At 38.7% G+C, this 23311-nt stretch overlaps 2 protein-coding genes across 17 annotated transcripts in view; one reads left to right on the top strand and one right to left on the bottom strand.

Annotated features, from left to right (window-relative positions):
- STAT1 (signal transducer and activator of transcription 1) overlaps window positions 1–1973 on the top strand; it is a 39004-nt gene extending 37031 nt beyond the window's left edge. For all 13 annotated transcript variants that reach the window (XM_081581368.1, XM_081581360.1, XM_081581363.1 and 10 more), the window contains one exon: window positions 907–1973. In XM_081581368.1, the coding sequence (XP_081437494.1) occupies window positions 907–921 (15 nt within the window). In that variant the 3' untranslated portion in view covers window positions 922–1973. The remainder of the gene's footprint in view (window positions 1–906) is intronic.
- A 2714-nt stretch (window positions 1974–4687) lies between these two features.
- Window positions 4688–23311, bottom strand: part of GLS (glutaminase) — an 84648-nt gene continuing 66024 nt past the window's right edge. For 3 of the 4 annotated variants that reach the window (XM_081581378.1, XM_081581386.1, XM_081581385.1), the window contains 4 exons: window positions 11065–11126; window positions 10377–10453; window positions 10232–10295; window positions 4688–7327 (listed from right to left, as the gene is read on the bottom strand). In XM_081581378.1, the coding sequence (XP_081437504.1) occupies window positions 7171–7327; window positions 10232–10295; window positions 10377–10453; window positions 11065–11126 (360 nt within the window). In that variant the 3' untranslated portion in view covers window positions 4688–7170. The remainder of the gene's footprint in view (window positions 7328–10231; window positions 10296–10376; window positions 10454–11064; window positions 11127–23311) is intronic. The other variant, XM_081581379.1, reaches the window with a different exon arrangement.

Raw genomic sequence — 23311 nt, 5'->3', positions numbered from 1 at the left:
TTCATTGTGCTTTTCAATCCAAAATATTTTCCTAGGAACCCACTATGTGCCACCCACTACTGAGTACTTGGGATTAAAAAAAAAGAAAAAAAGGACTCAGTTCTCAAGAGGCATGTAGTCTAGAGCTGTGTTGCTGTTAGTATTTTGGGGGGTGAATGATTCCCTGGGTGGGGCTGTCCTGTGCATTGCAGAATGGACAGCAGCATCTGTGGCCTCTCCTCACTAGATGCCAGTAGCCCACGCCCCCACACCCAGTCATGACAATCCAGAATGTCTCCAGGTGTTTCTGGGGGACAGAATCACCCCTGGTTGAGAGCACCTGGAGTAAGAGGAGGGCCCAGCACAGACGTGAGAGGGGATGTTTGTTTCAGGCTGTGTCCTGTGGATGAGCAATTCTGGGCCTACGAACGGCTCTATTGGAGGCAGCTGGGCCAGAGGCACGGCTGGGGGAGGAGTTCCTAGGCCTTCTGCTTGTCTAGCCAGTACCTGAAACTCCTCATCTGTTATTCCTATTGAGTGGCCTTTAAGGAAAATTCGTCATTTTCCCTAGGTCCATCTCTCCCTCTGGCATGCAGCTCAGCACTGCCTCACCCTTGTTTTGCATGAGCAGATTTGCCACACTGCTCAGTCCCCAGAATTGCCCAACAGCAGAAAGCTTTATGCAGCCTGGATGAATTGACAGAATTAAGCTGGCAGGCTGCAGAGTAATAATCCATCAGCTTAGGTGATATAAAAGGTCTCGATTAGGCCAGGAAAACGGATAGCACATGCTGCTGGCCCTCTAATCCCATGGTGGTTTTTTGCTGGGGGATGTCTTTCTACTGTAGCACACACAAGGAATGTTAGCTATGAGTCTGCGTTTTACAGGAGCAGTGTAGTAATGTCACTACATTTTCTCTCTTACAGATGAATGCAGTCTAGAGCATGAATTTTTCTCATCTTCTCTGGAGACATTTTTCCTTCCCACCTGTGATTCCCTTCTGCTACTGTGTTCCTTCACATCCTGTGTTTCTAGGGAAACTAAAGAAAGGCCAACAAATTTGCTGCAACCTGTTGATACCAAGTGGATTTTTCCCTAATTCAGAAACATCTGTTACTCTGAAGGGCTTCTTGCATCTTATTGAAGGTAAAATTGAAAGGCCTTCTCCACATAGAGGGTTTTAAAGATGAAAAACATCCTGGTACACCAGAATCATCAGGACTAGAATGAGAGTACTTTAGGAAAGGTGAGACATTCAGCAGCATGTAGCAGATGCTATGCATAGTCAGGGCCCGATTGTTACAGGTGGTTGAATAGATCATATGTTTATTCTTATTTGTTCTCTGTGCTTTAAATATAGCCTGAAGTTTGCCAGTGGCTTGCCTGTGAAATAGTGCAAAGCTGTCCTGTATCTGGGCAGAGGATAAAAGTTATGTGTGTTATTGTATTTTCCACACTGGCCATTGAAAACTAGAGAGAGATTCTCTCTCTTGGGAGAATTACCTTTTGTTTGTTTTGGCTTTATGATGCTGGCTAATATCAATGGAAGGAAGTAAACTTTCCAAATTCATGAGTAGTATCTTCCGTTTCAGCTTTAATACCAAAGTTGAATATATTCTGCCTTCATCATGAAATTGAAGATAGTAATGAAACTGTCTTCACAGTTCTATCAAGGGAGCCAAACTATTAACAGCTCTCAAGGCAAATCCTCTATTATTTTTTCAAAAAGTTGAAATTAATTGTAGATGTGAACAAACTCAGAAATTTAATGCATGTTTCTTAAGTGGGTTCACTTGTCTTTATTGTTATTAGCTGGTAGTCTTAGACAAAATTTTCAAATCGAGAAGAAAAAATAGTAACTGACAAATCATTAAGTGGAGATTATGAGAATCCAATAATTTGAAAACTCATCCTGTGTAATTGCATTGAGAATTGCGTATTTTTCACTGGCAAATGTTTCTCTCACAAATACAATACAAATGGTTCCACTCTCTCTCTTGTGCTTTTTCTAGACCTGTTTTGGACTGGATGATGTTTTGTGAAGTGTTGTGTTACTTACCTTGCCCCTTCCCTAGCACTGACACACACAGAAGTGGTTTAGGGAGTGGGTTTGATAGAAGTCTTCTAGATAATTTTCACAAACAGCTGTCTGCAGCTGAATCATATTTTTCTGCTATTGCCACCACAATCATATTTTTATGTAAATGCTCTATTTTTCTGGTGGGGATAAAGTTTTCTTAAGGTCTGTTTTAAAGTTAAAGCTAAAATATGTGTATTACATTAAATATAATATGCACATGGTACTTTCCTTGGTATTAAACACAAATTAAAACCTCCTCTCAGTTTTTACATAAGATGATTGACATGAACCTGATTGAGTTTGCGTTGACTTTTTAAATTAAAATGATAAAGGAACAAAGAAGACAGCAGTTTAAAAAGGTGTTTCTAATTCCTGATATTTAGCTATTTGGCATATTTTTGCCCTCTAAAAATGCTTTGGCATAGTTTCATTTTCCTGCACATCCAGAGATTTTGTTTACTTTTTTAAAGTATTCAAGTTATAAAGTTAGTCTGTTATAAATAATATTTGGTGAAAAGATTTTAAACGTTCCTAGCATTGTGTGTAGATTTTATGCTTTTCTCATCTTTTATTATGTTTAAACATAAAAATGTCATTCCTTATTTTAAAATAAGATCAATGTCGTTTTCCTAAGTGTTGCCCTCTCTTACCTTGATTAAGAGGTAAGTGGAAGAGGTAGGTCAGTGGAAGAGATGAGAGAAGAAACAGTACTGAGAGAAGTCATAATGAGTACCATAACCAACAAACAAATGAAAATCCTTTGGTCTTGGTGACCACCACAGCTGCCTCCAAGTGCAGAAATAATTTGGTATTTATTTTAAAATGTATTTCAGTACTGCTATAATGTAAGTTTTTAATTTTAAAATACATGTAAAATGTGACTATTGTCTCCGTAGCAGCATCTAAAATCTACACCTCCTTGATGAGGTGAGGTATTATTTCCTGAGAAGTTACTGTACCCACACAAAAAGCTGCTCTTTTTTTTTTTTCTCCAAAGATGCTCTAAGCCAGAAAGCTGTGACCCTCTCAAAGTAAAAGGAATTGAGTGCTGGGGCCAAAAAAAAAAATAATATAATAGAAGAATCACTATTAGACATAAATTGGAGGTTAGATTGAACTGTTGTTTGAGCTATCAGGAAATGGTGGTATAAGCTTGAATTCTGGCCTCATAGCAAATATGACCATTCTCATCTCCCTATCTGCAGTACTTATATCTAGGAAATATCAAGTTTTTTCATAACAAACATCATTCCCTGTATTTTTCCAGGGAATGAAGTACAACAGATAATGCCCTGCCTAGCTGGTTATGTTTGTATTTCTATATGTTTGATCATCATAAGAAGTCACTGAGTAGATCCTGGTAAAGGGATGTTTGTGTGTTTTAAGAGTATTTCTGGTATGGTGTTTTATAAGCATAGAACCTTTATGTACCACTTAGGACAAATTTCTCCCTTTTCAGGAAAGTGTTTTCTGAAGTGGCAGTAAATAGCATTAAATGATGGAAGTCTATTTGTTGTCTGTAAGCTGAGATGAAATATTAAGTCTCAATTGAACAAAGCACTCCTTTCACATCTGACTATTCCAAGAAAAAAACAGAAATGGTTTTGAAAGCTCTGGTAATTTGGGATGCTGTGCCCAGAGTAAGGGGTGTTTACTTCAGTGGCTTCTGCTTAGTCAGATTCATTTATTAGTTCACCAGATATGTTGAGCACCTGCCATGAGCTAGGCACTATTCTAGATGTTTGGGAAACTAAGTTGGCAAAGTAAAACAGACAAAGATCTCTGGTTTTGTGGAACTTAAGATGGTCTGAGATACTGGATCGTATGTCTAGTACAAACATCTTACCTATTAAAACTTAAGAAAGCTTTTGTGAAGCAAACATAGCCAAAAGCTATGAATAATTTAAAGGTTATACAAAAATATATATAATTTCAAAGTAATGGCATTCATCCAAGAAAGGGTAAGAGTAGAGATTTTGGATGTCTCTTCCAGGTATAAAATGTCAGTAGTATAGACAAATTGTTTGACTGGTATAGCAAAGCAGATTACTTTGTGACAAACAACTTTGATTGTTGAAAATGGACAGCCATGGCATTCATGGTGTTTATGTACCTGTGTTTATAGAAGACCATGTGCTAACCCTGAACCAGGGGTTTCTGGCTCTGGGAGTGAATGCCATTCCATACACGCATGGACCAGGTGGGGGCTGCCACTACCAGCTGGTCCTGCTTAGACCCCAGTGTGGCAGCACTGAGTTCAGTTCCCCAAATAGATGTCAAGACATTTGTGAAAATACCCTCTTTTTTCATTAAGAGGTTTGAGCCCTCCTAGTGAAAGATTTCAATGTAGCAAATATTTACTGAGCACCTCCTGTGAAAGGATAGTATTAGCTTCTAAGAGGACTAGAAACATGCCTGTGCGTCTTCTCATCTTCAGGAATGAACTGCTTACAGAATTTTCATCCTAATCATTGCAGTAACCCTACTGCAGTAATTTCTACAGTAACTACTACTGGCATAGTACCTGGGTCCATAGGAGGCATGAAAAATGCCTAGACGTAGTTCCTATGTTCAGTGGAGTTCCCAACCCAGTGATGAAAGAGAAAACTTTTTTTTTTAAAGAATCATTTTTGGTTTTTTGATACATGTATTTATTAAGCTGTAAAAAGCAACAATACCTGATTTCAATTAAAATAAATATTTTCCAATTTCAGAATACTTACAACTTACAGTTTTAAGATTAGATTCACTTTGGGAGGTTCTGGAAGCAAATACATTCATAGCTGTACAATCCCCAGAAAGAATCTAAATCCAGCATCAGGTCATTCAGTTCCTGCCAGGCAGATAACAGCATCAAATGGTCGATAGCTGATCCAGTTCTGCAGCTGAAGGGCAGGATGGGCAGCAGTGGAGTACAGCACATTACACTCAGAGATGAGAGCATTAGAACGGAGACCAGCAAAAACAACAGTGTATACAAAGCTTTAAAGAAACACCACCATATAGAGCTCTGTGGTACCAAAAAAAGCACATATGATCCTAAAGCCAGAATAAAAAGATCTTTGGAGCATACTGATGGCAGCAGTTAACAGCACAGTTAAAAGCATTTAAGTCAAACATGTTCATTATTATTACCAGCCAGTAGCAAATAGCCAGAGCAAGACCCAGCCTACAGTCGTAAATAACATCATGGGTAAATAAGGGCACATTTAACTAAACCACAAAGATTGCACAGAATAGTTTTGATCTGAGAAAAGATGAAAACACTTTGTTCCCAAGTAACAGAACAAAAATTCTCAAAATCATTGGCAGTCTGAAAGTCACATAACTGAACTATCTTAATGTTTCATTTAAATCACTCAGAGCAGGCTGCTGTTGGAGCAATTATTTCAAATCATTTCAATTACAGAGTGTCTACCCCATGATATATTTGGGAATAATGCTGTTCCTCTGTAGCATTTTACAGATACTACCTGTCTACATATCTGATAGACCCATGGGGCAGGAACGCCCACCCACCATACTCCACACAGAAGCACAAACTTGAAAACGGCTTCGTGCCTGATGCAGCTCCATTAAGGAACACCCACCATGTTCCACCTACCGAGGTGCTGCCTAGGCAATAAGGGGACAATGGCAGAAGTTACCAATTTAGACTGGGACCAGTAACTGAAACACTTGGAGGCTGCTGGAGTGGGATAGGAGCCACTGGGCATGATAAAGCCTGGAAGCAGCAGTGTGTGCTGACAGAAAAGGGGAAGAAAAAGAAATTTGTTATATTAACATAACAGCCAGCATTCATGTAGCTAAGGATTCTGCTCATTTCACTAAACACAGCTTCAGAGAAGTCTGTTTGTGTGTGTTTAATTTCAGAAATCCTCATTAACATACCCTTTTATACCTCTGAGGTATGACGGGATAATGTATATGTGCAGTTCCTCCCCAAGACAAATGATGGATTTTGATTTAAAATGAAATAGCCTTTTCTTATTATTAAACTGTAAAGTCCACCAAAAATATACAGGAGAAAATGGGAGCAATCTAGTGATCCCCTAAACAGGATACCTTGATGCAGACTTTTAATGACAGGTTTTGAAACAATGTTATTTGTAGCAGTTCCCATACCTTCATAATAACTTTGGTAGCTTAGAGCATGTCCGAATTATCCTGAAAGCTGAAAAACATCTTCTTAAAGAGCTGTAGGAGCACATCTCTTCCTTTTATTGGCTGACGAATTGGACTAATTTATATTTAGTTTAGTAATTTGTCTCTGGTTCATCTCCTGTAGACAAATGGCATAGTTACAGCTTGGATGCCAGATACAGGAGTCATTTTCTGTTTTATTGTGGAAAACATGAAAACTGCATAGTATGCCAGCACGCACTTTCCCAGCTAAATGAAAGAGGCAAAGAGCTAAACGTCTGGGAAAAGAAGCTGGTCTAAGGGGATATAGAAAAAGGAAATTCTTTTCAGAATATTTTAACTACATTCACACATATGTTTTGGTCTCCAAACATACCTTAAGCAGATTCCCTGATAAAGTCTAATCAGAATTGGTCTATCCTACTAATAGTTGTTAACTATTATAATTTTTAGAGTCACATCGTGAAGCTAGGGTGATGGGAGACATTTTAAACACATAACCATAAGTGCATATAGTTGTTCACTCAAACTAAATCTGTATTTGAAGTCATGAAAATTACACTGTCTTGCCTAAAGGTAACCTTGACCCATTTGGACAGACTGTACAATAGAGTTTAATTTATAAATGCATATCAGCAGATCATCACCATAAACTGTAAAATTCACAAAATACACAAAAATCATGAAGACCACACAGTAAAGCTAGCATTGGTAAATGTATCTTTTACATCAAATTATACAATGCACGAGGTAAATATTGCTCACATTATGGAGGGAGATTGTTTTATTTCTATTTTTTCCCAAAGAGATCAGATTTGTCCTGTGCGCACAATGAAGAAACTCCAGTAACACTGAAATGACCAATGTTGTAAAATATACATCACTACCCGATAGGAATACACACGTTCTTCATAATCATTTTCCACAATTACATAGGTAAGTGATTTAAATCTTGGGCTTAAGACTATTATAACAATCCATCGAGATTCTTATGGACCGTTTGATTCTCCTTTCCATTGTCGGAATCTCCTTGAGGCGTGTACTGGACTTGGTATTCCTGCAGGATTTTAAATACGTCGTGGTGCCCAAAGTGCAGTGCTTCGTCCATGGGAGTGTTATTCCACCTAAACAAGTTAGCACAGAACAGACAGGGTCATTAGGGAATTTCTGTACAAAGATGATAATCTTAGATTTTAAATGCAGGTTAAAGGGCCATTCAAATTTAGCTCTTTACACGGTATTACAAGTAATATTGAAAAAAATGCAGAAGGAGATTTATAATCCAAAAAGTGATCTCAGAAACAAGTTGGGATATGGGGAGAAAGAGAAAACCATCTTCTGCAAAAGGGTGTTGTTCATACTAAGTGCTTATGGAGGGGAAATTCTAGTGTTGACAGTTAAGAGAGATTCCTCCAGTATTCCTGAATTTTACCTTCATGAAAAGCCTAAGGGATCACTCTTTAAATACTGTTCAAAGAAAACTCAGCTGTGTAACAACCATCACCCTAGCCTTTGATAGAAAATTTGTATTCCTGTCAATGTAAAATCACAGTGAATCTCCAAAGTCTGGAAATAACCATGGTCTTATTAGAGCTCAAATACACATTGGAGGAGCAAGACTGGCCTCAGAGGAACTGACATTTTCATCATCTCTGGTAAGGATGGGACTTTAGGGACTCAACTGGACCCACTCCACAACCAGAAGAGCTACTCTTTCCACAGGAAGTGTGCTTCTGGGCTGTGCTCTTTAGAGTCCTATAGATGAAGACTACTGAAGATGAGAAAGGAAGAGCTGCTAGCAGTGGTTCATCAGCTAATTAGCCTTTTGGAAGAGGAGTCAACACTGCATAACTGTGAGAACCCAAAAAATGACAGAGCATGATAATTACCTCCCTAGTTCCTCACAAACTATTAAGTGTCTCTTCTATCCCCTCTTCCTACTGTTATGTCACGTCACTTCTCCATGGTTGGAGAACTCTGATTCCATTTTTTCACATGCCACTCTCACAAGCTTCTGCTTTTCCTTCTTCTTCTTTTTTTAAAATATTTCTTTATTTGGCTGAGCTAGGTCTTAGTTGCGGGATGTGGGATCTAGTTCCCTGACCAGGAATCAAACCCTGGTCCTCAGCATTAGGAGCACGGAGTCTTAGCCACTGGACCACTAGGGAAGTCCTGCTTGTCCTTCTTTCTTTGTTCTTAACCTTTTACCTTCTCAGTGGGATCCCAACGTGGAACTAAAAGTTTTTTAAGTAATATCATTTAAAAATATTTTTGAATAAAGTTTGGTAGCCTCTTAATTTTTAAAATCAGGTAAGTAACCTTTTATATGCAAGTAACATTTAACACAAACGTGCTTCTCAAAAAACTGCTGAATTAAGTTGCCTTTTACTTCTATGTTAGCCTTCATTAAGTTAGGGAGTCAGTGACCTGAAACTGGGAGATGGAGTGACTTTTCAGTCATCTACAGCATATAATTACCTGTCTTTCTGAAAACTGTGTCCTCTTTTTTTTTTACGACTCTTGTTTCCCATGACATAATGCAAAATATCAACTCTATACACTAAATTTGCTCAAGCCTGTTTTACCAATTTGAGGTGATACTGATTCTATGAAATAGAGAAACAAAGATGTGTTGGTCTAGCTTACATTCTCAAAACGTTGAATAACCAGTTACCACGTTAGTTACTGAGCTAACTTTAGCCTCTCAGATGGGTGCTTCTATTTTCACATTCCTAGAGGTCAATTTAGGGCAAAAACCAAAACAAAACATTTTGTTTCTTAAACATGCAAAGCATAGTAAATATTTCCAGCCTGTGTTAAACAGTGTTTTACTTGGGATTATAAATACTGGGGGCAAGGAGAAAACACCCTCTTCAGGTCCTTGCTCTAAAGAAAGAGCTGGCGTGGACATTACATTTGAGGATAAACAGGAGAACTGTCTCCCGAACATGAGGTTTTAGAATATTATTACCAATAAAGATCATAATTTTAGGTAATCAGAGCGTTACCACACTTAACCCAATTGCTATCAGTTCGCAGACACTGATGTCATAACTTTCCTGCATTTCCTGCAAGCTGAACTAATAAAACCCAAACCACTGGTTTGAAAAATAGTAAAACCTTACTGAAAAAGAAAGATCTAGTAGCTAGAAAATAATCAACTTGCTCCAAAGTTACTTCATATGGTCCTCAAAGATCCAGTCCAAACTCCTAATCACATGTATCAAACCTCTCCCACCAAATATTTTTTCTTCTTGTAAGCCTTTATTCTCCTTACTCACTGACTCACCCAGTTATGTAACTCCAGTTATATAACATGCCAGTGTATTAGTGCAGGATTTACTTCAAACGTGTGTATATACCTCAACTGCATTCTTAACCCTCTCCTGACCATCCACCTTGTGAACAGGATTTATTGCAGAATGAATGTCAAGTTGCCATGTGGACCAGGAGGAAGAGGAGAGGAGCAGAACATATCCCAGGCTGATCTCTCCACTCTAGATAGACTGCCCCTCTCTTCCTTCTGTGCCCTCAAATCTCATCTCTTCCCCAAAGCACTGGTTAAAATTCAGCTTCCATGAAGCTTTCTAAAACTGACTCCAACCAAATCCAGGAATTTCAACAAACTCCAACAGAGTTCTGGGACAGTAATCTCCTTACACATTTTAGTATACCCCTACAAATGTTTATCTTGTCTGCCTGGGGTAGTCAAAAGCCCCACGAGGACAAAATTCCTATTTTATCTTAACAAACACCAAGACTTGTTTTCTCACACAATATACTCACTGAAAGACTAACCAAGATAATTCTAGGAGAACTTCCTTAGGTAAACAAGAGGATCTAGGAGAAAGAATGATCTACTGAATAGAAACAAGGTTTTGTTTGTTGCCTTTACAAGGCTTCAAAGCAAGTTCATCTCCAACATATACAATGTGGATTTAAATACACCCATCATTTAACTATTATAGCCTGTATGATAAAAAGCCTGGCCTGCCAATTACATGTTAGAAAGTAACATGAGGGCTCACCTGTCCTTGGGGAAAGGATTTACTTTGCAGGCTTCCAGCAGAAATTTAACAACTTCAACATGACCTACAGCCAAAGTAAAACATGCAGGTTTTAGTGTTAAGTAGAAATTAAGTTTGAAAAAAAAACAAGTGGTTCATATATTACCCTCTGCAGCAGCTACGTGGAGTGCCGTTCTAGAATCATAGTCTCGCTGTTCCATGTCCATGGCTGACAAAGCAAACCTGAAAATTTGTAAGCACAGCTGTTTGTTATATTAATTCGCCTCTGTAACGTTTCCTCCATCAGTTCAACCGAAGGTCCTGTGAGACAGGTGTCAATCTTCACTAGGCTCATGATGGAGACCCTGTTCAACTAGCACATGATGCCTTAGGTAAATGCCACTTCACTGCTCTTCTTTAGCTTTTGCTCTTTTGGGGTAAGAGGAAACATTTGCCATCTCAAGTTTACAGTCCTCTGTGACCTTTCCAGCCTGGGGATCTGCAGATCATCAAGTGTTCCTATTTGCCCACCTCCCTCACCTCCAAAGAAGGAGAGTGGTTGGTAGATGGGGATCGAGAAGGCACTGTCCAATTCCAGTAAAACACTAACACCAATTGGCCAGATTGGTTGAACAGTTACCACTTGGGAAAACAGAGGACTGGGCTTTTCTAGGAAGTAGAAAAAGAAAGACTACAGCAAGACTAAGGCACTGGAAGGGGAAATTTAATATAACTTTGGATTATTTTTATTAGAAATGTAAGTGAAACTTCACTTAGCTTTAAAATCGTCCTCTCCCCAGAAGCAATTTCATAAACATCGGTAAACCATATGCTAATCCACCCTGTTAACATACCTTCGAAGTGCAGACACATCTCCAGTATATGCAGCAAACAAAAGGTTTATCACTGACTTCACCTGTGAAGAAAAGAGAGTTCAGGCATCCACAGAGGAAAATCAATATGTAGAATGCACAACTGTCACCAGTAAGTGATTTCCATGTGCTTTTGAACACTTTAGTGGGGTCACACACACAAATTTATCACAAGGATACTGCTGAAAGCAAAAAGAAGGCACATGTGTTATATTTCTTTTCTCATTGAGGATTATGAGGGGAAATCCAACATTAAAGATACATGAGGGAAAGAATGGAATGCTATCATTGGCACAAAAGAATGGAAACTTGTGACCTGGGAAACACACAGTTGAGACAACTGAAAACTGGAACCTTTTTCATTTAGTATGTCTCAGTGCTGGGAGCTGACTTGTGTACTCATAAAATTCCTATCACATCATTATTAAAAACTAAGTCATGCTATATAAATGTCTAATTCCTGCCAACAATCCCTGTCCTCACCAATCACTGGTTTCTTCAGAAATCTTTAGCGACAACATTTGGTATTAATCATCTCAAACTGTAAGAACAGGACTTCCCTGGAAAGGCAGTATTCAGATCAATGCTCAGGCAGTACAAATGGGGGCAGGGTGGCATTCCCAAAGCCTGTGACTCTGCCTTAGCCCAAAAGGTGGATAAATTCCCAAAATACTAAGTCACTGACATGGAGTGCTCCTAGACATCAAAGTGCATCTTCTTTTAATATTATCCACTTTCTTGTCATTAATTAAGGGAAAGGCTAGTTACCCTAAAGGCCACTGGATTTTGGTCTCTTTGATAAAGACTTCATCCAACACTGTTTTTGAGAAACCAAACTACTGAAGGTACACTGTTTGTAAATAGTTCATAAATCCCCACTTTTGTCTTAAACTTTGCAACTTCAACATTCATATAGATGATCCAACTGACACTGGACTCAATGGTAGAAAACAGTTGACCTGTTGGGATGGGAAGTAACTCAGCGATCCCATGCCCTGGGAACTGTGTTTTCTAGATTTTGACCTGGACAGGCCACCTTTCCACTACAGCTTCCCTTTCCCACAACCTGTGAACTCGTAAACTGGAACGAACTATCGCAGGACTTCTCTAATTCAGCATTTTCAAAATGTTTTCTAGTAGAAACTAGTCCACAAAGGTACCATGAAAAAAAGGTTTCCATAGTTAGCTATTTTCTTAAAATACTAAAGTCCTTCTTAGAGATTCATGTGCGTATGAAAAGCTCTGTAAAGTTCTGCAGAACAGGAACTTAACCAGCTGAGCACATCCCACCTGTAAATTTTACTGGTAGTTACTGTTATTAAGATCATTCCAGAAAACCTTACTCTTAACTCTTTCAGTCTATTTGCTTCCCTTCCAGCTACTCTTTACTACTCCTACCCAGCTTGCCCTGTGTCAACCTACTAACCTCAAGTCCAGAATGGTTTTCAACTGTGTGTGTGTGAGGGGGGGTGGAGAGAGGATAGAAGCTTAAGAGAATCACCCAGAATGTTTTAAAAGTATATGTAAGCATCTCTCTTCCCATTGCAATCGTCCTATTCCCACACCTCAATTTGATATAATTTGAAAAAAGTTTCCAGGTGATTTTGTTATGCACTCCTACGGGTTACGAACCACTGTTCCAGGTGCCCTTCTTTCTTAATTGGATCAATTTGTAATTCTCAATTCCCTCATGCTCTTGGGCCCACAGAAAAACACGATGGACTATTACAAATGATTCTCCATCATTTCCAACCAGTCTTTCATCGCTGCTTGACTATTTTTTCTGCCTTATTGGTTCCCTTTCATACTTTCTTCAGGTCTTTAATACCAATGGTGACCGCGTAACAGATGACCCTAGCCACAACTTTATTAAGATGATAAATTGTTTTCACCTCTCCTTCCTCTGTTGTGCAAAATACTGGTTTAGAGTATCTATGCTATCTTCTGTCCCTCCTCACTGGTTCCCTTATTTTTGCCTTAATCAGACATGACCATCCTATTTTGAAAAATCAATACACAACCCCACTGTTACCTCCTTTCAGTGCATATTTTCTGAAAGTATATTTTTAATTTCCCGCAAATTACCTTCACACCCACTATTCCTTCTCAGTAGTACTCTCAAGCTTTAGCAGCCCCCCTCAGCCTGGATTCTTTCTGATCTCTCCAACATGCCCCACCCTCACTCCTTGTCTTCCATCAAGCTGATTACCAGGTTCTCCCCCATGTTGGCCGCTCCGCAGTCATTTCCCATTTTTCACTGCCTGGTAACACTCCAAAAGCGGTCTCCGCCGTCTTGTTTTTCAATGTAATTTCCCTCAAATGTTTCATATATCTCTCTGGGCAGAATGACTTCCCAGTCTGCATCTTTAAATCTTTGTTCTCAAACCTGAGTTCTAGAGCTCCACTTGCTTGTCATGCTGTCATTTCAAACTCAAAAACAGCAAACCTCTCTGCATCCCTGATGACTCCTTACCTGGCCTCCAAAAGTCCATATCCATCTGTCTACTTAACATTGCCTCTAGGATGTTTAACATGCATCTCAGACTTCAGCTCAAGATAGAACTTGATTTCCACTACCTTCCCTTACCTCAAGTCAGCTTCTCTTCCCAAGTCCCTCAGATGACACACAGTTGCTCAGGCCAAAAACAGTCATGATTCAGGGCTGCTGCGTTGGATAGCATGAACTGAGCCCCCAACAAGCATGCCTGGCCAAGCAGGGGAACTCAACTTGTGCTCCTGTCCCCCAGCTGTGGGGCCCAGCGCCCAGGTATGTCTATATGGGAGGAAGGGAGCCCTCCTCACACAAACGTGCTGAGAGGGTCTGCTTACACCAAGAGGCAGAACTGGCTTTCTCTAACTTCCACAAACCAACCACATAAACTCTGTGGGTATTCCTGGATTCTACTTCACACAACCCACACCTAGCTCAAATAATTTTGCTCCACCTCCAAACTATATCTGGACTCCCACCACCTCCAATAGTATCACCCTAGGCTCTGAGTCACCATCTTCTCTCACCTGGAGGACTGCCTCCTAACTGTTTCCACGTGTTCAACTGGGCTGCCACAGGCATCTTTTGAAAGCACCCATGGCACTCCAAGTGACTTTCTGTCAAACCGAGAATAAAATCCAAACTCTCTAGCACGGCTTTCAGGACACTAAATGCCCTACTCTCTGGTTACACTGTGCATCTCATTCCCTACAGTGCTGCCCCTTACAGCTGTCTCCCAGCCAGGCGGTCTTCTTGCTGGTCCTAGGGGTGCTCAGGCCTACACGTGCAGTGCTGCTGCCGGGGACACTCTTTCCCCAGGTGGTGAGAAGGCTCCACTCCTCACTTCACTCAGGTCTCTACTCAAATGTTATCTCACCCACCCTAAAACACTGCCCTTTTTCATCACTCCTTATCCCTTACCTTGCTTCTCTCTTCAGAGGACTTATTCTCTCTCTCTCACACACACAGAAATTTGTCTCCCTCACTAAACAAAAGGTCCATCTGGGCAGAGACCCTGTATTTTCCCTTCCTCATTATAGCCCAGTGCCTATTACACGTTAAGTACTCCTTTGACTCAAATCAACACACTGCGAGTTAAACTTACCCAATGCTGTATGTCAATTGTATTTCAATTAAAAAAGTGCTGACTGAATAAATTAATATTCTCTCCCAAAGCAAATACTCAAATTGCTACCACCATTTTGATTAAATTGGAATCATTATTGATTCTTCTACCTCCTTGACTTTTACTTCTTAAATATCAGTACATTTATTTAGTCCTCCTAACCGATGCCTCTACTTCTAGTCCTTCTTTCGCCCTCCAAAACTTTCCCACATATGTCTACTCATCTTCTCAAAACATTGCTGTGACCACTAAATGTTTCTCAGCAAGGGAGTATTAAAAGAAGTTCCCAAATCATTCCTGATAATTTAAATTCATTAGCCTTTCATTCAAGATTCTTTAGTGTAGCTGGCTTTGTCTCTCTCAAACTCAACAGAGGAAAACTGGTCTGTTTTACTACCTTTGTTTCTATCTAATGTCTATGCCCCTTTCATTGGAACATCGAGATTTCTGATCAAATCCTTCCCTTTCTTCAGGGGCTAGCTTGAAAGCCCCTTCCCCAGCATCCCATCTAGCATCTACTACACATGTAGCTTGTTGCCGGTTACCCACACAGAGATTTGTGACAGCATGTGCCAAGGAGTAATTGTGATCAGTTAGATAACCTCTGCTCCTACTAAACTCCAGTATTGATATACATACTAATTTCCTGAAAGCATCTTTTCTCCACCCATTTCTCACTGCAGTGTTATTCTTAACCCCTTCACTGTAAGACCTATGCCAATCACTTAAATCAGAAGTCATCTCTATTATATCTGCCTCACCATGGCACTATCACATATAGTGTATTTGTGTTTCTCATCTCCCCCACTACTCAAGAGTAATCCAGAATTCCAATGAGCATACCATTGATATGCTAACTACCCATTATTCTTATTCTTTAAAATTTATTATCCTAAGCAATAAACCCTTGATGTATTTCAGTGATTGTTTGCTTGAACCACATCCCTTTTTAAAATTCTGAATTTAGACCAAGCAAGTTTGAAGATATTTTATTTATGTAATATGTACCACTTATTCACTTATTTAATATTTCCAAAGCGTTAAAAGAAAATTTATTTTATTTTTAAATCTGGCTGTGCTGCATGGCTTGCAGGATCTTAGTTTTCTGCCCAGGGATTGAACCCTTGTCCTCTGCAGTGGAAATGCAGAGTCCTAACCACTGGACCACCAGGGAATTCCTGAAAATTGCTTATTAGTAAGGCCCAAGAAAGGCTGATTTTAGAGTATAATCAATTTCTTGAGGGTATGCTACTAACACTTTATTCACAAGCATGTTTCAGCTCAGAGGGAAATACAAAACAAGTGTCATTCACTCCAAGACAGAAAAACACTAGGAGGCACAGTGGACACCAATTAAAATTGGAAGTACAAACACTTCTTTAGCAAATAACCACCTATATTTTTAAGGTTTGCATAAGTGAGTTATGAGTAGAATGCCAAGAAAGAAAATGGAACAGCTTAACTGTATTGAGACAGCAGATGGAGTGTTATTTCCCTTAGGGACAGTCCACTTCGTGGTCTGTTAAAAGCGTTCCGTGAATTCTTCTCAAACGGACATACTCTAGAATGACTACTATCACAAACCAAACTAGAGGAGGACATCCTATAAGATGACTCATCCAACTCTAAGCCAACTGCTGTGAAGGATGCAGGTGTGCTAACCATTGATCAAGCCTCATTCTAATTTCCCAATGGATACCTGAGTTATGTAAATTTTAAAATACCTGTCAAGAAGGCCAGGGTTCAGAAAACAGTGAATTAACTAACAGTAACTGCCAGAGGCATGGAACCTGTTCTTTGACGAATCATTCTTCAATACAAAGAAATACAGCTTATACAGCAGAACAGTAGTCCATATAAATCAAGGACTGTTTCACATACGCCTCCCCCTAGTAAAAAGAAACTTCACTTGGGCCGGCAGCCACTAAAAATTTAGAAATTAAATGTTAAGTTCTCCTTTCATATTGCAGACTTTTCAGTACTACTACATTTTCCTTAGCAAATATCTTTTCTCAGAACCTGCCAGAACCAGACAACCTTCTTAGTTTATTTATACAAAGTTATGACAAGAGCGGGACAAAAATGTTACAGTTCACATGAGTTCATTTAACACAGGCATGCTTGGCATATCAGAATCATACATTTTCCCAAAAAAGCTAGAAGCAGTTATAGATTTTATCAATTTTGTAAGCCTAAAAGATGATATTCCTCCCTGCAGTCCTATCACTCTATTTATTTTGAGCCTATTTAAAAGCTGAATTGTCTGGCTTTTGTGTCTTGCAAATACCCTGATTCTGTACAAGTAGCAATTATGAGAATTACATAAGCATATTACTTTGTATTTATATAGTGAATGACCTTGAAAAAGTAAATATTTAAAAATTATAATTGTTTTCAAACATCTCTGATGGGCTGGTTAGTAAAATATTATTATAGATAAACTAGTATTTATTACTACCACTGAGGTTAAAGGCCTTGGCTCAAGGCCATACAGCACATGAATTAGTAATGTAGCTGGGATACATTCCCAACTGTGTACAAGTAGACCATGATAATGTGAGTCCTTACACACAGACTATTATCCAAAGGATAGAAGTCAAATAAGAGACTAATCAGCAACTCAGTTTTAACCCATAAAGATTCTTTGCTAAATACTGGAAAGAAGGGAGGAAACATGGAAGAGCAGGAGCAGAGACAGGAAAGGAGATTATGAGGGAGGGAGGGAAGACTGATAACACTGGCATGACACTTTAAGTATTTTATTTCCAATTCTATTACCAACTGCAAAAACTGTGGTTTAGCCTTTTTTTTTTTTTTTTTTTATCATTAGTCTCTGTCTTCATACAGAGAACAAATTCACCCTTTTGGAAAGGCTTTAATGAAAAAAGCAGGTAACTGAATATCCATCCTTCTGTTGCTACCACGTTCGGTTTGATTGTAAGCTGCTCTCGTTTCTAGCTCACTACAGTATCTGTTGCTGTGGAACAGATACTCTTCTCCATCTGTTAAATAAACCATCATCACTCCACATCCAATTTTGTTTTAAAAGTTTACTTCCAACTTGGCCTTTTATAGCCTCTAAATGAAAATAAATTTTCAGCCTTCTTTCATAAATATTTTTAAGGTCAGGTTAAAAAATACAAGCCTGCTATATAGTGTAGCTGAAGAGAAACTTTAAGTTTCCAGCAAATGTAAATTAATCACTTGCTGACGAGGGTAGAAATATAAACCATTACAACGTGTATGTGATCAAAGATATTCTCTTTCCCTTACTGCTGAGTTTATTTAACATTCATATGCATGTGTAAAATAAAATTATAGGCTGAGTATGAGGCCACATATTCCTAAGCTTTCCAATGACTTATTCAGACACATTTATTAATATATAGTTGGCCTTCCATACCCATGGGTTCTGCATATGTAGATACAGAAGGCTGACTATAAGGGACTTGGGCATCCTCGGATTTTAGTATCTGTAGTGGGACAAGGAGGAATCCTGGAACCAATCTCCGAGGACACCAAGGGACAACTGTTACTATATATAGAGACAGAACTAATCCAACTGACAGGATCAGAGGATTGGAGAAAATCCTTCATGGGAGTCACAGGTCTGTAATTTCCTGACCATATTTCCAAATGTCTACACAAATGCAGGAGATTCTCACACCAAAATTTTAGTAGATAAAAATAAACTACAAATTTTACTCTAAAAAAAAAAAAAAGAGTACAGAAATTTCACTTACAAAATATAACCTCAAAATGGCAGTTCCAAACACTGCATTTTTGCTCTCAATCAGCTAAGTGATAAACTCTCTTAACATACCATTTTCAAAATTTCTCAATGAGGAGAATAATTTGAAATAATTTTACTTACACTTAAACTAAGAAGTCACAATTATATCAAATCTAATGACCCATGAAGACAAAATAATTAGGATTATGTATTATTTATAGCAAAATAGCTAATATGTAGCACCTACTCTCCTTTGATTGAAATAAGTGCTTTAAAGTGTTATTGTCCTATTATTATTCAAAGGAACTTGAGCAAGGGAATAGTGCTGGCAAGTGGCAGAATGAGGGCTCAGGTCCAGTCTGCCTGACGCCAGGGCCAGTGTTCTCTCAACCTCTACTCAGTATTCCCTGGGCCAAGAGATTTCCTGACAACACCTGAGATTAGACTTCCTCACCAATATGGAACTAAGACTAAAATATGTTGTGATAGAAAATCAGAAAATAGCAACTAAGGAGCAATTTATAGAGAAATCATAGATACTAATTTTCTCTTGAGGTACTTTTTTTTTTTTAAACTGAAGACAAAATAAGGGAACAAGAAATCATTCAGTTCAGTATATCAATGGTAAAAAAAAAAACAACAAAAAACAAGGTATCTTCATTCTTCAAGTCTCTAAAAATGAAATATGAGTTTTGGGCTAATGTGAAAAGAGCAAGTATGACTGCTACAGACAGCACTGGCAGCAAATAAACAACTTCTTATCTCAGTGGCTCATATTATTCTGGTAAATGCCAATGAATGGTCTAAAATGATATCACTGGGCTCACAAGCCACCCTCCTTTTATATCCAAGTATAAAAGTAACTCACAACATATCTTTGTGTGGGCTGACAAAGAGCACTCTAATTAAGAAGCAAGCAGCAAATAGGAGAAAAACAGAAATGAACAGGGCAAAGACAGCTACCTTTGAAAAACAAAGTGAATTTTCCATGTGGCAGACCTAAGAGTATTTGCACTGCATTGAAAACTATCAAAATTTCATTTATATTCACAATCTTCCTGTGTCTCTTCCTCCCTTATACAAATGACTATTTATAAAACCCCATGAAGATTAGTTAGCATTCATTAGTGTTCAGATAGAGAACAAGGTGCCACACTTGTGGCATGATCAAGTGTCATGCTTATTTACAATTATTATTAACTAAAAAGACAAGTATGTAAAACCCCAAAGAATCAAAGAAACCAAAAACAGAGAATAAGAATAAAAGGGAAATAAACTGTTCACCAAATGCTTGTATATATTACTTTTAAAAAAATCAGGATCAGGGCCACTGGAATTATAAGATGCTACACTGTTTAGTATAAATTAAAAATAAGGAAATACAAACAAGTTCCCAGATAGTGTTCTCTTTCTGATGAGAACTGAAACAAAGTTTTGGCAGCAATAGAGACAGAATTATTTCAATTTAGAATTAAAGGACCTGTCACTCCCTTGCATGCCTTGACTACTCCCACCACAACCAAACAACGTACACATACATGACTATTCTATAGTTATTCCAACCACAATACATTCTTACTGATTGCTACTAGAGAAAAAAAAAAAATCCCTCATTTTCATCGGTCTCCAGAGAGTCATATTTAATTCTCTATATTCTTTAATGTTCATTTCACACTTTTACTGTGTAAAGTCCAACATGTGTGTTTATAGACAACAGAGAACAGGTGCATTAACAATATCTGTTTCTCTAGTGCTTTGAACTTTTCAAAATGCTTTCACAGACGTTTTGACTACTATTCAAATTATGAGACAGTGTTCCTCCAGCATACAATAGAAGTAGTTCCCGGAGAATAGGATTTTTTTTAAGATCCTCAAAAGTAAAGCAAAGTAACATTAGATATACACCTAATTAGACCTTATCATAAGACTGCTTACACTTACCTATATTAAAACATTTATAATTCTTATTAGTAATACTTGATTCTGTGAAGCAAAGAGGATGGTCATGACAAAATTATACCCAGAATTCACTTGTTAGTATAATCTATATTAGTTGAAAATTCTTTAAATAGAACCAAATTCTAAAAAAAAAAAAAAGATCTTTTAGGTCTGAAAGACCCTAAAAGCTTGCCTTCTATGTAGGCGGGGTTTAAAGTAGATTTCAAACCCTGCTGTTAAAATCAGTTTCTGGTAATTGCTCTAAAAATCCTGCCTGATCTTCTGCAAACCCAAATTTGGGATGCAGCCATAGGATGCAGGGTGTGGTGGGAGGCCCAACAGAACAGACTGTCATCACTATAAATCCACAGCTACCAACCTCAACAGTATTCTGACGTCACCATGGTTCCCTCAGCTCTCACTCCCACTCTCCAAGAACAAACATTTCCTATCTTCTCCACGCTCTGAAATCTCAAGGCCTCACGCCAAGCCCACAACTCACTCTTAGCAGAAAGGCTTCTTTCATATGCCTCAGGAAAATGGAAATCAATGGACAGAAAATCTCTCAACCTCCTCCTACCATGACTGCAAGCCTACCTACTTGCCTCTTACTGACCTGCTTTATTGAAGATGCTCCTCTTTCCACAAGCCTAATCTACCACTTGTGCTAAGAGCCCCATCTCTTTCCAGGGATCTCATTTTATTGGCCTTTTCCACTCTCCTGTATCTACTTCAAACTTTCCTTCTTTACTGGATCTTTTCTATCAGCTGCCAAACCTGCTCTACTTCAAATAGTTCTCTGACCTTTAAATCTCAAAGCCAATAAAATATTCTTAAAAAGTGAAAAGAAAGTCACCACTATGGGTTACCAACAGTTTATTGTTCAAGTGCAAGCAATAAAACAATCCATCTACTATTATCATTTACTAAATAAAAAGACATTTTAACACCAAAAGAATGAAAATTAGGAAGAACACCATGTAAACAGACACCCCTCATCTTAACACTCATATGGCTTTGATAGAGATGATGGTTCAAAACTTATTGAAATACTCCCCTTCTCTGACTTCTAATACTATATGCCAGCAAATCTGGAAAACTCAGCAGTGGCCAAAGGACTGGGAAAGGTCAGTTTTCATTCCAATCACAAAGAAAGGCAATGCCAAACAATGTTCAAACTACTGCACAATTGCACTCACCTCAAACACTAGCAAAATAATGCTCAAAATTCTCCAAGCCAGACTTCAACAGTACATGAACTGTGAACTTCCAGACGTTCAAGTTAAATTTAGAAAAGCCAGAGGAACCAGAGATCAAATTGACAACATCCGCTCAATCATTGAAAAAGCAAGCGAGTTTCAGAAAAACATCTATTTCTGCTTTATTGACTATGCCAAAGCCTTTGACTGTGTGGGTCACAACAAAATGTGGAAAATTCTGAAAGAGATGGGAATACCAGACCACCTAACCTGTCTCCTGAGAAATCTGTATGTAGGTCAGGAAGCAACAGTTTAGAACTAGATATGGAAAAACAGACTGGTTCCAAGTCACAAAGAGTACGTCAAGGCTGTATATTGTCACCCTGCTTATTTAACTTATATGCAGAGTGCATCATGAGAAACGCTGGGCTGGATGAAGCACAAGCTGGAATCAAGATTGCCGGGAGAAATATCAATAACCTCAGATATGCAGATGACACCACCCTTATGGCAGAAAGTAAAGAAGAACTAAAGAGCCTCTTGATGAAAGTGAAAGAGGAGAGTGAAAAAGTTGGCTTAAAGCTCAACATTCAGAAAACTAAGATCATGGCATCCAGTCCCATCACTTCATGGCAAATAGATGGGGAAACAGTGGAAACAGTGGCTGACTTTATTTTTGGGGGCTCCAAAATCACTGCAGATGGTGACTGCAGCCATGAAATTAAAAGACGCTTACTCCTTGGAAGGAAAGTTCTGACCAACCTAGACAGCATATTTAAAAGCAGAGACATTGCTTTGTCAACAAAGGTCCATCTAGTCAAGGCTATGGTTTTTCCAGTAGTCATGTATGGATGTGAGAGTTGGACTATAAAGAAAGCTGAGTGGAGAAGAATTGATGCTTTTGAACTGTGGTGTTGGAGAAGACTCTTGAGAGTCCCTTGGACAGCAAGGAGTTCCAACCAGTCAATCTTAAAGAAAATCACTCCTGAATGTTCATTGGAAGGAGTGATGCTGAAAAAAGATTGAAGACAGGAGGAGAAGGGGATAATAGATGAGATGGTTGGATGGGATCATCAATGCAATGGACATGAGTTTGAGTAGGCCTCGGGAGTTGGTGATGGACAGGGAAGCCTGGCATGCTGCACTCCACGGGGTTGCAAAGAGTTGGACACAACTGAGTGATTGAAATGAACTGAACTGCTCTATCCTACTTTTAAAATGGGAGTTCCTTAGGGTTCCTTCTCATTTCACTGTCCCCTGGAGCAATCTCACATACCTCCCCACAGCTTTGAATCTATTCTTCCAGGCTGATCCCTCACGAAATTCGATCTCCAGCTTGATAAACTATGGACAGAGGTTCATGACATTGTACAGGAGACAGGAATCAAGACCATCCCCAAGAAAAAGAAATGCAAAAAAGCAAAATGGCTGTCTGAGGAGGCCTTACAAATAGCTGTGAAAAGAAGGGAAGTGAAAAGCAAAGGAGAAAAAGAAAGATTTACCCATTTGAATGCAGAGTTCCAAAGAATAGCAAGGAGAGATAAGAAAGCCTTCCTCAGCTATCAATGCAAAGAATTAGAGGAAAACAATAGAATGGGAAAGACTAGAGATCTCTTCAAAAAAATTAGAGATACCAAGGGAACATTTCATGCAAAGATGGGCTCAATAAAGGACAGAAATGGTAGGGACCTAACAGAAGCAGAAGATATTAACAAGAGGTGGCAAGAATACACAGAACTATA

Source organism: Giraffa tippelskirchi, chromosome 3 (genome assembly GCF_054371585.1).
Source record: "Giraffa tippelskirchi isolate mGirTip1 chromosome 3, T2T-mGirTip1v1.2.pri, whole genome shotgun sequence".
NCBI lineage: Eukaryota > Metazoa > Chordata > Mammalia > Artiodactyla > Giraffidae > Giraffa > Giraffa tippelskirchi.
This window is presented reverse-complemented; position numbering and strand designations above follow the sequence as displayed.